The sequence below is a fragment of the Medicago sativa genome, chromosome 4, assembly GCF_051527215.1.
Source record: "Medicago sativa cultivar Bolivia chromosome 4, Bolivia_mono, whole genome shotgun sequence".
Classification (NCBI taxonomy): domain Eukaryota; kingdom Viridiplantae; phylum Streptophyta; class Magnoliopsida; order Fabales; family Fabaceae; genus Medicago; species Medicago sativa.
Window position 1 is genome coordinate 38,592,510 of NC_140752.1, and position 14,834 is coordinate 38,607,343.

General features: G+C 29.7%; 4 protein-coding genes across 4 annotated transcripts; all 4 read right to left on the minus strand.

Annotated features, from left to right (window-relative positions):
* Nucleotides 1–3,231: 3,231 nt before the first annotated feature.
* Nucleotides 3,232–3,902, minus strand: LOC146929266 (putative lipid-transfer protein DIR1). Its single transcript, XM_085708225.1, has 2 exons — nucleotides 3,541–3,902; nucleotides 3,232–3,377 (listed from the first exon to the last, which is right to left on the minus strand). Exons 1-2 carry the CDS (start codon nucleotides 3,848–3,850, stop codon nucleotides 3,340–3,342), a joined length of 348 nt encoding a protein of 115 aa, XP_085564351.1. The 5' UTR covers nucleotides 3,851–3,902; the 3' UTR covers nucleotides 3,232–3,339.
* Nucleotides 3,903–6,671: 2,769 nt separating this feature from the next.
* On the minus strand, nucleotides 6,672–7,183 carry LOC146929267 (putative lipid-transfer protein DIR1). The gene is made up of 2 exons (XM_085707269.1): nucleotides 6,874–7,183; nucleotides 6,672–6,709 (listed from the first exon to the last, which is right to left on the minus strand). Exons 1-2 carry the CDS (start codon nucleotides 7,181–7,183, stop codon nucleotides 6,672–6,674), a joined length of 348 nt encoding a protein of 115 aa, XP_085563395.1.
* A 2,818-nt stretch (nucleotides 7,184–10,001) lies between these two features.
* On the minus strand, nucleotides 10,002–10,513 carry LOC146929268 (putative lipid-transfer protein DIR1). Its single transcript, XM_085707270.1, has 2 exons — nucleotides 10,204–10,513; nucleotides 10,002–10,039 (listed from the first exon to the last, which is right to left on the minus strand). Exons 1-2 carry the CDS (start codon nucleotides 10,511–10,513, stop codon nucleotides 10,002–10,004), a joined length of 348 nt encoding a protein of 115 aa, XP_085563396.1.
* Nucleotides 10,514–13,332: 2,819 nt separating this feature from the next.
* On the minus strand, nucleotides 13,333–13,844 carry LOC146929269 (putative lipid-transfer protein DIR1). The gene is made up of 2 exons (XM_085707271.1): nucleotides 13,535–13,844; nucleotides 13,333–13,370 (listed from the first exon to the last, which is right to left on the minus strand). Exons 1-2 carry the CDS (start codon nucleotides 13,842–13,844, stop codon nucleotides 13,333–13,335), a joined length of 348 nt encoding a protein of 115 aa, XP_085563397.1.
* Nucleotides 13,845–14,834: the final 990 nt, after the last annotated feature.

The window sequence follows — 14,834 nt, forward strand, 5'->3', positions numbered from 1 at the left end:
TACTTGTGGAACAAGGCAAACTAAATCTTATCAACAGCTCCAGATATCACAACATTCAATCACACATCATGTATGCTGATGATGTAATGATTTTTTGCAAAGGGAAATTATCTTCAGTAGAGGCTCTGATGGATTTATTCAGGAGATATGCAGAGTGCTCAGGCCAATATATTAATCCGGCTAAATCTACAATGTATTCAGGATCTATCTCTAGAGGCAGATTATCTCACCTTATAAACTTACTTGGCTTCAACTCTGGTCAGCTTCCCTTCAATTATTTAGGAGTACCAATTTTCAAAGGTAAGCCTAAATCATCTCATCTTCAGCCCATAGCCGATAAAATCAAGATAAAATTGAATTCTTGGCATGCTTCATTATTGTCAATCTCTGGAAGAACTTTGTTAGTCAAGTCAGTCATTCACTCTATGCTTACACACAGTATGTCTGTTTATTCATGGCCTATGTCAATTTTAAAAGAGATAGAAAAATGGAGTAGAAATTTCATATGGAGTGGAAACATCGAAAAAAGGAAGTTGGTGACAGTAGCCTGGCACAAGCTTTGTAAACCATATGATGAAGGGGGTCTTGGTCTCAGATCTCTGATCAAGCTAAATGAAGCTACTAACCTCAAGCTTGCTTGGGAAATGTTGAATTCTAATCAATCCTGGGCAATTTCTCTTAGAGATAAAGTCATCAAGAACAGAAAACCAATCTCTTATCATGTCTCATCCTCTCTCTGGAGCAGTATCAAAAATGAATACACCAACATCCTTGAAAATTCTACTTGGTTACTAGGTAATGGTGAAAACATCAATTTCTGGACTGATAATTGGTGTGGAGCAGTTATTGCAGACAGTTTAAATATTCATGCAAATACTTCATCATATCTTTCAGCACCTGTAAAAGACTTCATAGTTGATTTTGAGTGGAGCATTCCACCTTCTGTGCAGCAAGTTTTTCCCCATTTACTCCAATTGATAGGGAAGGTCACCATTCCTAAAGTTCCTTTAGAAGATAAATTAGTTTGGAAATGGAACAGCACAGGTACCTTGTCTTTAAAGGAAGCGTACCTGCACAAGAATCCTGCTGGTCAAAAGAAACATTGGGCAAAAACTATATGGAGCCCTGACATACCTCCTTCAAAATCACTGATTTCCTGGAGAATTATGCATGATAGAATGCCAACTGACGAAATTAATGGAAAGAGGTTGCAAACTTGTGTCAATCTGCACCAACTGTCTAGCTCAATTAGAATCTACTCTTCATCTTTTTTCTCAATGCAGATTCGCTGTCAATATTTGGTCGTGGCTGGCCTCGATACTCAACACATCTTTTTAAGTTAACTGTATAGAAGATCTTTGGAAAATTTGTGATAGAAACTGGACCCCCCAATGCAAAGTGGCAATCAAATCCTGCTTGAATAACATCCTCAGTACTATATGGTATGTCAGAAACCAAGGTAGATTTCAAAACAATAAAATAAATTGGAAATCAGCAGTAAATATCATTATTTCCAACACTTCCCTTTCTGGTAACAAAACTGTTAAAACCTCAGCCGTTGATATGACAGAATTTATGTTTCTCAAAGCTTTAAAGATTAACATTCATCCTCCTAAAGCTCCTACCATCAAGGAGGTCTTGTGGCAGCCTCCTTTATCTAATTGGCTCAAGGTCAACACTGATGGATCCGTTGTTAAAAATCCATCAAAATCAGCTTGCGGGAGTATTTTTAGGAACTCCTTTGGTTTTTCGGTTGACTGCTTTGCTCAAAACCTTACTACTGACTCAGCTTTTGTAGCAGAAAGTTATGGTGCAATGTTAGCTATCGAGATTGCATTTCAAAACAACTGGTGGAACATTTGGTTAGAGACCGACTCAAAGCTTCTGGTGATGGCCTTCAAATCTGTGCAGATGATCCCTTGGCCCCTTAGAAACAGATGGGCTAACTGCTTGGAGCTGTCAAAGAGGATGAATATCATTGTTACTCATATTTTCAGAGAGGGGAACTCTTGTGCTGATGAATTAGCAAATTTAGGACTATCTTGCACTGAATTTGTTTGGTGGAATGTTCCCCATAGTTCCATTAGAAGTGAAGTAGTAAGAAATATGTTGGGTATGCCCAATTTTAGATTTACAATTTCTTGATCTTATCTGGGTTTAACTCCCATATTCTGTTTGTACGTTTCCCTTTTTTTCTTATCAATGAATTGAGTAGTGTGCTTTGCACTGCTCTGATTTTATAAAAAAAATAAAAATTATTAAAGCATTTTCTTATGGCCAGGTAGAATTTTCACTTAGTTCAATGTACATTAGAATGAAACTTTTCCTTGAAGTAAAAATAGGATTAATATCGTAAAATTAAGTTGGGATGCATGAACCCATTAAAAAACATAAAGTGAGTTACTTAAAACTATATGATTGAAGATGCTTAACGTGTACCACAATAATTTCAATGAAACATGTGAATGAGATAACAAATGTAAATGGACCTTTTTTGGTTTTATTTTTCCTTCACTACTCTTCATTTAAAAGCATAAAGTGAGTTCCTTAAAATAATATGATTGAAGATGCTTGACGTGTACCACAATAATTTCAATGAAACATGTGAATGAGATAACAAATGTAAATGGACCTTTTTTGGTTTTCTTTCTCCTTCACTGCTCTTCATTTAAAAGCATAAAGTGAGTTCCTTAAAATAATATGATTGAAGATGCTTGACGTGTACCACAATAATTTCGATGAAACATGTGAATGAGATAACAAATGTAAATGGACCTTTTTTGGTTTTCTTTCTCCTTCACTGCTCTTCATTTAAAAGCATAAAGTGAGTTCCTTAAAATTATATGATTGAAGATGCTTGACGTGTACCACAATAATTTCAATGAACCATGTGAATGGGCTAACAAAGGTAAATGGACCCTTTCGGTTACCTTTCACTTTCACTCCTCTTCATTTAAAAGCATAAAGTAAGTTCCTTAAAATTATACCATTGAAGATGCCCTACGTGTACGATAATATTTTTCAATGAAACACGTGAATGAGCTAAAAATGATAAATTGGTCCAAGTGGTAAGGAAATACGGCTCCATTAGTATGTGATCAGAGATTCAACTTATGACTCTTGGGTATGAAAAAAATACAAATTAACGCGAGTACTAAATAAAACCTTGCAAAATTTTATATTTGGAACATTGAGATCAAGTTATTGAACTCATGATAATACAAATAAAAGGAAGGGAAACCATAAATAACTAATTAAAAGACGCATGCCATGTTTGTTTTATTTTATCCATATATAAATAAATTGATGTCAAGAAGTTGCATGCGCTCAATATTATCATCACGCCATTGGAGGTGCAGGATGAGGAATAACATAACCTGAAAAAAGAGTCATGTTTATACTTTGCAGCATTAGAGTTGTACATAGAAAATAATAATTTTTCACATAAATAAAATAATAAAATATTTTTTAGGATTAATTAAAATTCATAAGGGAGAAAAAAGAGGGTAAGAAAGAAATGATAATAAAAAGCTATCTTACTTCCACACTTGTCTGTAGGAATATTTTTCAATTGACAAGATTTAGCCACGTATAAAGCTTTTTCTATGCTGATTATGCTCTCAATACTAGGAGTGACATATTTGCAGTAACATGGGACATTAGCTCCTTTCAAAGCTGCACAACAAGATTCAGATGGTGGAATCGTTGGCCCATCCTTTTCGACAAAACTTTTACATTGGGATATAATGCTTGGAATATCACCACCACATTCAACTTGAGCATAAATTCCTAACACAAAGATACTTGCAGCAAGCACTAATGTTGCAAAGCCTAAGTATCTATTTGTCATGATCACAAATCTTAGTATTTTCTGAAGTTAACACTCAACTCTTAATATGTGGTGATAAGATGAAGGACTGTTAACTTATGACAACTTCATGACTAGATAATAGTTTATATAGAATAATGATGACGTGAAAAGTGTTTAACTTTTCATAAAAGTTGTTTACTTTTTGACAGAAATAAAGACAAGTTATAACCTTTATATCAATAACAAAAAAAAAGAAAAAATATAATTTATTACCTAAGTTAAGTCCAAGTTTTCATATCATTTCTTTTTCTACATTCTCTCCTTTCCTGTTTTTCTTTGAATACTCCTCCTTCCTTTTTTAAATGTCGGTTCTCTTTGAATTTTTTTTTTTTTGTGATAACCCTGCCGTTTTCAAGAAACAATAATCACGATAATATTGAGTTCAATCATGATATAAATATACTCTAATTAAAATTTGTTTCTGAAGAATTGAATTCGAGTTATCTCAAATGATTCAAACTAAGTGTTATAGGTAAAAGGCTAATACTTATATAAAACATAACAAATTTATTAGTTGTATTGTAATTAACTTTAAAAGAACAAGTAAAAGAGTATTACTCCCAATGAAATACATATTCCCAATGCAACATTTTTTTTTTCAAAAATGATTTTTGAACTTCATTTTCGTACGACCGACAACGTATATACAAAGCTCGGATAAGATTTTCCGTTTTTTTTAACATTTTTTACTAGCCTCATTTTGTGTGCCTATCAATTAAAAAGGAAAAATATGATATGGTGTGTTACTGTGTCATGAATATGTCTGTTCATATATCAGTGCTCTTTTTTATGCATTTCCTATAAATAAACTTACATATTTAACAACTTATGCAAAATAAATTGTCATTAATTGCAATATTTATTATTTTTTAACTTGTTGGTCCCAATCCAAGTTTCAATACTAATTTTCCTATTTTAAAATAGAGTAGAAAGCAAATAATATTTCGTCACACACATATATTAGTATAGATCATTTAATTTTTGTTAAGAACATAAAATATCTAATTATTAAAGCATTTTCTTGTGGCCAGGTAGAATTTTCACTTAGTTCAATGTACATTCAATGCCTTTTAGTACTATTTTCTTCTATCTTTCTCTCTTAGTGAGAATGAGTTGCTTTCCCATGTATTTTGGATATCCAATGTTTAACTATGTTTGATTTATTTTCAAGAAACATACTTTCTTCATTCATCTACTCTAATATGTCATATAAACATATTTTAATATAATCAGTATTCTCTCAATTCCTATTCAATTTTCACAAGTGTAGACAAATTTTGTTCTTATTTATTTGTCATTATCAATGTTTAATCCATCATTAATTATTATTTTGTCAATAAATTCCTTAGTTATTTATTGCAGCGAGAAAAATATATAAAATAAGATAATAAAACTAAGTGTATTATAGGAAAAAAGATAAAAAAATATAATCAATAACTTTCCAAGTTGAATGTTCCAATGCAATTTAGACGTTTTACATCACAATTATTTCAATGATTTCTTCCACCACTGTCGGACATAACCACGATTACATGAAAATATTCTTGTAAAAATTAGTAGGGCTAAATTAATTTTTGATCAAATTAAATTTTACAGAGTGTTACGATTACCAAGTCATTCTTGCAAGTCGTACACGTCAATATTACCTAAAAAAACTTATAAAACAGGAAAACACTTCAATGACAGTAGCATCTTCATTGAAAAGTTGCAAGCAAGCATCTTAACTAATAAATATTAATTTTGTGTGCAAAATGGGATTTTAAATTAGATTTAGTCAAATGGCTTATTTAAAGAATCTTAAAAGCAAGTTTCATATAATTAAAATATTAATTTTATGCATTTAAAAGTGTAAAAATGGGAGCGTGAACATGAAATATGGAAGAGAGACAAATTGTATTTGTGAGATAAGGAACTTAGAATGAAACTTTTCCTTGAAGTAAAAATAGGATTAATATCGTAAAATTAAGTTGGGATGCATGAACCCATTAAAAAACATAAAGTGAGTTACTTAAAACTATATGATTGAAGATGCTTAACGTGTACCACAATAATTTCAATGAAACATGTGAATGAGATAACAAATGTAAATGGACCTTTTTTGGTTTTCTTTTTCCTTCACTGCTCTTCATTTAAAAGCATAAAGTGAGTTCCTTAAAATAATATGATTGAAGATGCTTGACGTGTACCACAATAATTTCAATGAAACATGTGAATGAGATAACAAATGTAAATGGACCTTTTTTGGTTTTCTTTCTCCTTCACTGCTCTTCATTTAAAAGCATAAAGTGAGTTCCTTAAAATTATATGATTGAAGATGCTTGACGTGTACCACAATAATTTCAATGAACCATGTGAATGGGCTAAAAAAGGTAAATGGACCCTTTCGGTTACCTTTCACTTTCACTCCTTTTCATTTAAAAGCATAAAGTAAGTTCCTTAAAATTATACCATTGAAGATGCCCGACGTGTACAATAATATTTTTCAATGAAACACGTGAATCAGCTAAAAATGATAAATTGGTCCAAGTGGTAAGGAAATACGGCTCCATTAGTATGTGATCAGAGATTCAACTTATGACTCTTGGGTATGAAAAAAATACAAATTAACGCGAGTACTAAATAAAACCTTGCAACTTTTTATATTTTGAACATTGAGATCAAGTTATTGAACTCATGATAATACAAATAAAAGGATGGGAAACCATAAATAACTAATTAAAAGACGCATGCCATGTTTGTTTTATTTTATCCATATATAAATAAATTGATGTCAAGAAATTGCATGCGCTTAATATTATCATCACGCCATTGGATGTGCAGGATGAGGAATAACATAACCTGAAAAAAGAGTCATGTTTATACTTTGCAGCATTAGAGTTGTACATAGAAAATAATAATTTTTCACAAAAATAAAATAATAAAATATTTGTTAGGATTAATTAAAAATTCATAAGGGAGAAAAAAGAGGGTAAGAAAGAAATGATAATAAAAAGCTATCTTACTTCCACACTTGTCTGTAGGAATATTTTTCAATTGACAAGATTTAGCCACGTATAAAGCTTTTTCTATGCTGATTATGCTCTCAACACTAGGAGTGACATATTTGCAGTAACATGGGACATTAGCTCCTTTCAAAGCTGCACAACAAGATTCAGATGGTGGAATCGTTGGCCCATCCTTTTCGACAAAACGTTTACATTGGGATATAATGCTTGGAATATCACCACCACATTCAACTTGAGCATAAATTCCTAACACAAAGATACTTGCAGCAAGCACTAATGTTGCAAAGCCTAAGTATCTATTTGTCATGATCACAAATCTTAGTATTTTCTGAAGTTAACACTCAACTCTTAATATGTGGTGATAAGATGAAGGACTGTTAACTTATGACAACTTCATGACTAGATAATAGTTTATATAGAATAATGATGACGTGAAAAGTGTTTAACTTTTCATAAAAGTTGTTTACTTTTTGACAGAAATAAAGACAAGTTATAACCTTTATATCAATAACAAAAAAAAGAAAAAATATAATTTATTACCTAAGTTAAGTCCAAGTTTTCATATCATTTCATTTTCTACATTCTCTCCTTTCCTGTTTTTCTTTGAATACTCCTCCTTCCTTTTTTAAATGTCGGTTCTCTTTGAATTTTTTTTTTTTTGTGATAACCCTGCCGTTTTCAAGAAACAATAATCACGATAATATTGAGTTCAATCATGATATAAATATACTCTAATTAAAATTTGTTTCTGAAGAATTGAATTCGAGTTATCTCAAATGATTCAAACTAAGTGTTATAGGTAAAAGGCTAATACTTATATAAAACATAACAAATTTATTAGTTGTATTGTAATTAACTTTAAAAGAACAAGTAAAAGAGTATTACTCCCAATGCAATACATATTCCCAATGCAACATTTTTTTTTTCAAAAATGATTTTTGAACTTCATTTTCGTACGACCGACAACGTATATACAAAGCTCGGATAAGATTTTCCGTTTTTTTAACATTTTTTACTAGCCTCATTTTGTGTGCCTATCAATTCAAAAGGAAAAATATGATATGGTGTGTTACTGTGTCATGAATATGTCTGTTCATATATCAGTGCTCTTTTTTATGCATTTCCTATAAATAAACTTACATATTTAACAACTTATGCAAAATAAATTGTCATTAATTGCAATATTTATTATTTTTTAACTTGTTGGTCCCAATCCAAGTTTCAATACTAATTTTCCTATTTTAAAATAGAGTAGAAAGCAAATAATATTTCGTCACACACATATATTAGTATACATCATTTAATTTTTGTTAAGAACATATAATATCTAATTATTAAAGCATTTTCTTGTGGCCAGGTAGAATTTTCACTTAGTTCAAAGTACATTCAATGCCTTTTAGTACTATTTTCTTCTATCTTTCTCTCTTAGTGAGAATGAGTTGCTTTCCCATGTATTTTGGATATCCAATGTTTAACTATGTTTGATTTATTTTCAAGAAACATACTTTCTTCATTCATCTACTATAATATGTCATATAAACATATTTTAATATAATCAGTATTCTCTCAATTCCTATTCAATTTTCACAAGTGTAGACAAATTTTGTTCTTATTTATTTGTCATTATCAATGTTTAATCCATCATTAATTATTATTTTGTCAATAAATTCCTTAGTTATTTATTGCAGTGAGAAAAATATATAAAATAAGATAATAAAACTAAGTGTATTATAGGAAAAAAGATAAAAAATATAATCAATAACTTTCCAAGTTGAATGTTCCAATGCAATTTAGACGTTTTACATCACAATTATTTCAATGATTTCTTCCACCACTGTTGGACATAACCACGATTACATGAAAATATTCTTGTAAAAATTAGTAGGGCTAAATTAATTTTTGATCAAATTAAATTTTACAGAGTGTTACGATTACCAAGTCATTCTTGCAAGTCGTACACGTCAATATTACCTAAAAAAACTTATAAAACAGGAAAACACTTCAATGACAGTAGCATCTTCATTGAAAAGTTGCAAGCAAGCATCTTAACTAATAAATATTAATTTTGTGTGCAAAATGGGATTTTAAATTAGATTTAGTCAAATGGCTTATTTAAAGAATCTTAAAAGCAAGTTTCATATAATTAAAATATTAATTTTATGCATTTAAAAGTGTAAAAATGGGAGCGTGAACATGAAATATGGAAGAGAGACAAATTGTATTTGTGAGATAAGGAACTTAGAATGAAACTTTTCCTTGAAGTAAAAATAGGATTAATATCGTAAAATTAAGTTGGGATGCATGAACCCATTAAAAAACATAAAGTGAGTTACTTAAAACTATATGATTGAAGATGTTTAACGTGTACCACAATAATTTCAATGAAACATGTGAATGAGATAACAAATGTAAATTGACCTTTTTCGGTTTTCTTTTTCCTTCACTGCTCTTCATTTAAAAGCATAAAGTGAGTTCCTTAAAATAATATGATTGAAGATGCTTGACGTGTACCACAATAATTTCGATGAAACATGTGAATGAGATAACAAATGTAAATGGACCTTTTTTGGTTTTCTTTCTCCTTCACTGCTCTTCATTTAAAAGCATAAAGTGAGTTCCTTAAAATTATATGATTGAAGATGCTTGACGTGTACCACAATAATTTCAATGAACCATGTGAATGGGCTAACAAAGGTAAATGGACCCTTTCGGTTACCTTTCACTTTCACTCCTCTTCATTTAAAAGCATAAAGTAAGTTCCTTAAAATTATACCATTGAAGATGCCCTACGTGTACGATAATATTTTTCAATGAAACACGTGAATGAGCTAAAAATGATAAATTGGTCCAAGTGGTAAGGAAATACGGCTCCATTAGTATGTGATCAGAGATTCAACTTATGACTCTTGGGTATTAAAAAAATACAAATTAACGCGAGTACTAAATAAAACCTTGCAACTTTTTATATTTTGAACATTGAGATCAAGTTATTGAACTCATGATAATACAAATAAAAGGAAGGGAAACCATAAATAACTAATTAAAAGACGCATGCCATGTTTGTTTTATTTTATCCATATATAAATAAATTGATGTCAAGAAGTTGCATGCGCTCAATATTATCATCACGCCATTGGAGGTGCAGGATAAGGAATAACATAACCTGAAAAAAGAGTCATGTTTATACTTTGCAGCATTAGAGTTGTACATAGAAAATAATAATTTTTCACAAGAATAAAATAATAAAATATTTTTTAGGATTAATTAAAAATTCATAAGGGAGAAAAAAGAGGGTAAGAAAGAAATGATAATAAAAAGCTATCTTACTTCCACACTTGTCTGTAGGAATATTTTTCAATTGACAAGATTTAGCCACGTATAAAGCTTTTTCTATGCTGATTATGCTCTCAACACTAGGAGTGACATATTTGCAGTAACATGGGACATTAGCTCCTTTCAAAGTTGCACAACAAGATTCAGATGGTGGAATCGTTGGCCCATCCTTTTCGACAAAACGTTTACATTGGAATATAATGCTTGGAATATCACCACCACATTCAACTTGAGCATAAATTCCTAACACAAAGATACTTGCAGCAAGCACTAATGTTGCAAAGCCTAAGTATCTATTTGTCATGATCAAAAATCTTAGTATTTTCTGAAGTTAACACTCAACTCTTAATATGTGGTGATAAGATGAAGGACTGTTAACTTATGACAACTTCATGACTAGATAATAGTTTATATAGAATAATGATGACGTGAAAAGTGTTTAACTTTTCATAAAAGTTGTTTACTTTTTGACAGAAATAAAGACAAGTTATAACCTTTATATCAATAACAAAAAAAAGAAAAAATATAATTTATTACCTAAGTTAAGTCCAAGTTTTCATATCATTTCATTTTCTACATTCTCTCCTTTCCTGTTTTTCTTTGAATACTCCTCCTTCCTTTTTTAAATGTCGGTTCTCTTTGAATTTTTTTTTTTTTTGTGATAACCCTGCCGTTTTCAAGAAACAATAATCACGATAATATTGAGTTCAATCATGATATAAATATACTCTAATTAAAATTTGTTTCTGAAGAATTGAATTCGAGTTATCTCAAATGATTCAAACTAAGTGTTATAGGTAAAAGGCTAATACTTATATAAAACATAACAAATTTATTAGTTGTATTGTAATTAACTTTAAAAGAACAAGTAAAAGAGTATTACTCCCAATGCAATACATATTCCCAATGCAACATTTTTTTTTTCAAAAATGATTTTTGAACTTCATTTTCGTACGACCGACAACGTATATACAAAGCTCGGATAAGATTTTCCGTTTTTTTAACATTTTTTACTAGCCTCATTTTGTGTGCCTATCAATTCAAAAGGAAAAATATGATATGGTGTGTTACTGTGTCATGAATATGTCTGTTCATATATCAGTGCTCTTTTTTATGCATTTCCTATAAATAAACTTACATATTTAACAACTTATGCAAAATAAATTGTCATTAATTGCAATATTTATTATTTTTTAACTTGTTGGTCCCAATCCAAGTTTCAATACTAATTTTCCTATTTTAAAATAGAGTAGAAAGCAAATAATATTTCGTCACACACATATATTAGTATACATCATTTAATTTTTGTTAAGAACATATAATATCTAATTATTAAAGCATTTTCTTGTGGCCAGGTAGAATTTTCACTTAGTTCAAAGTACATTCAATGCCTTTTAGTACTATTTTCTTCTATCTTTCTCTCTTAGTGAGAATGAGTTGCTTTCCCATGTATTTTGGATATCCAATGTTTAACTATGTTTGATTTATTTTCAAGAAACATACTTTCTTCATTCATCTACTATAATATGTCATATAAACATATTTTAATATAATCAGTATTCTCTCAATTCCTATTCAATTTTCACAAGTGTAGACAAATTTTGTTCTTATTTATTTGTCATTATCAATGTTTAATCCATCATTAATTATTATTTTGTCAATAAATTCCTTAGTTATTTATTGCAGTGAGAAAAATATATAAAATAAGATAATAAAACTAAGTGTATTATAGGAAAAAAGATAAAAAATATAATCAATAACTTTCCAAGTTGAATGTTCCAATGCAATTTAGACGTTTTACATCACAATTATTTCAATGATTTCTTCCACCACTGTTGGACATAACCACGATTACATGAAAATATTCTTGTAAAAATTAGTAGGGCTAAATTAATTTTTGATCAAATTAAATTTTACAGAGTGTTACGATTACCAAGTCATTCTTGCAAGTCGTACACGTCAATATTACCTAAAAAAACTTATAAAACAGGAAAACACTTCAATGACAGTAGCATCTTCATTGAAAAGTTGCAAGCAAGCATCTTAACTAATAAATATTAATTTTGTGTGCAAAATGGGATTTTAAATTAGATTTAGTCAAATGGCTTATTTAAAGAATCTTAAAAGCAAGTTTCATATAATTAAAATATTAATTTTATGCATTTAAAAGTGTAAAAATGGGAGCGTGAACATGAAATATGGAAGAGAGACAAATTGTATTTGTGAGATAAGGAACTTAGAATGAAACTTTTCCTTGAAGTAAAAATAGGATTAATATCGTAAAATTAAGTTGGGATGCATGAACCCATTAAAAAACATAAAGTGAGTTACTTAAAACTATATGATTGAAGATGTTTAACGTGTACCACAATAATTTCAATGAAACATGTGAATGAGATAACAAATGTAAATTGACCTTTTTCGGTTTTCTTTTTCCTTCACTGCTCTTCATTTAAAAGCATAAAGTGAGTTCCTTAAAATAATATGATTGAAGATGCTTGACGTGTACCACAATAATTTCGATGAAACATGTGAATGAGATAACAAATGTAAATGGACCTTTTTTGGTTTTCTTTCTCCTTCACTGCTCTTCATTTAAAAGCATAAAGTGAGTTCCTTAAAATTATATGATTGAAGATGCTTGACGTGTACCACAATAATTTCAATGAACCATGTGAATGGGCTAACAAAGGTAAATGGACCCTTTCGGTTACCTTTCACTTTCACTCCTCTTCATTTAAAAGCATAAAGTAAGTTCCTTAAAATTATACCATTGAAGATGCCCTACGTGTACGATAATATTTTTCAATGAAACACGTGAATGAGCTAAAAATGATAAATTGGTCCAAGTGGTAAGGAAATACGGCTCCATTAGTATGTGATCAGAGATTCAACTTATGACTCTTGGGTATTAAAAAAATACAAATTAACGCGAGTACTAAATAAAACCTTGCAACTTTTTATATTTTGAACATTGAGATCAAGTTATTGAACTCATGATAATACAAATAAAAGGAAGGGAAACCATAAATAACTAATTAAAAGACGCATGCCATGTTTGTTTTATTTTATCCATATATAAATAAATTGATGTCAAGAAGTTGCATGCGCTCAATATTATCATCACGCCATTGGAGGTGCAGGATGAGGAATAACATAACCTGAAAAAAGAGTCATGTTTATACTTTGCAGCATTAGAGTTGTACATAGAAAATAATAATTTTTCACAAGAATAAAATAATAAAATATTTTTTAGGATTAATTAAAAATTCATAAGGGAGAAAAAAGAGGGTAAGAAAGAAATGATAATAAAAAGCTATCTTACTTCCACACTTGTCTGTAGGAATATTTTTCAATTGACAAGATTTAGCCACGTATAAAGCTTTTTCTATGCTGATTATGCTCTCAACACTAGGAGTGACATATTTGCAGTAACATGGGACATTAGCTCCTTTCAAAGTTGCACAACAAGATTCAGATGGTGGAATCGTTGGCCCATCCTTTTCGACAAAACGTTTACATTGGAATATAATGCTTGGAATATCACCACCACATTCAACTTGAGCATAAATTCCTAACACAAAGATACTTGCAGCAAGCACTAATGTTGCAAAGCCTAAGTATCTATTTGTCATGATCAAAAATCTTAGTATTTTCTGAAGTTAACACTCAACTCTTAATATGTGGTGATAAGATGAAGGACTGTTAACTTATGACAACTTCATGACTAGATAATAGTTTATATAGAATAATGATGACGTGAAAAGTGTTTAACTTTTCATAAAAGTTGTTTACTTTTTGACAGAAATAAAGACAAGTTATAACCTTTATATCAATAATAAAAAAAAAAGAAAAAATATAATTTATTACCTAAGTTAAGTCCAAGTTTTCATATCATTTCTTTTTCTACATTCTCGCCTTTCCTGTTTTTCTTTGAATACTCCTCCTTCCTTTTTTAAATGTCGGTTCTCTTTGAATTTTTTTTTTTGTGATAACCCTGCCGTTTTCAAGAAACAATAATCACGATAATATTGAGTTCAATCATGATATAAATATACTCTAATTAAAATTTGTTTCTGAAGAATTGAATTCGAGTTATCTCAAATGATTCAAACTAAGTGTTATAGGTAAAAGGCTAATACTTATATAAAACATAACAAATTTATTAGTTGTATTGTAATTAACTTTAAAAGAACAAGTAAAAGAGTATTACTCCCAATGCAATACATATTCCCAATGCAACATTTTTTTTTTCAAAAATGATTTTTGAACTTCATTTTCGTACGACCGACAACGTATATACAAAGCTCGGATAAGATTTTCCGTTTTTTTAACATTTTTTACTAGCCTCATTTTGTGTGCCTATCAATTCAAAAGGAAAAATATGATATGGTGTGTTACTGTGTCATGAATATGTCTGTTCATATATCAGTGCTCTTTTTTATGCATTTCCTATAAATAAACTTACATATTTAACAACTTATGCAAAATAAATTGTCATTAATTGCAATATTTATTATTTTTTAACTTGTTGGTCCCAATCCAAGTTTCAATACTAATTTTCCTATTTTAAAATAGAGTAGAAAGCAAATAATATTTCGTCACACACATATATTAGTATACAT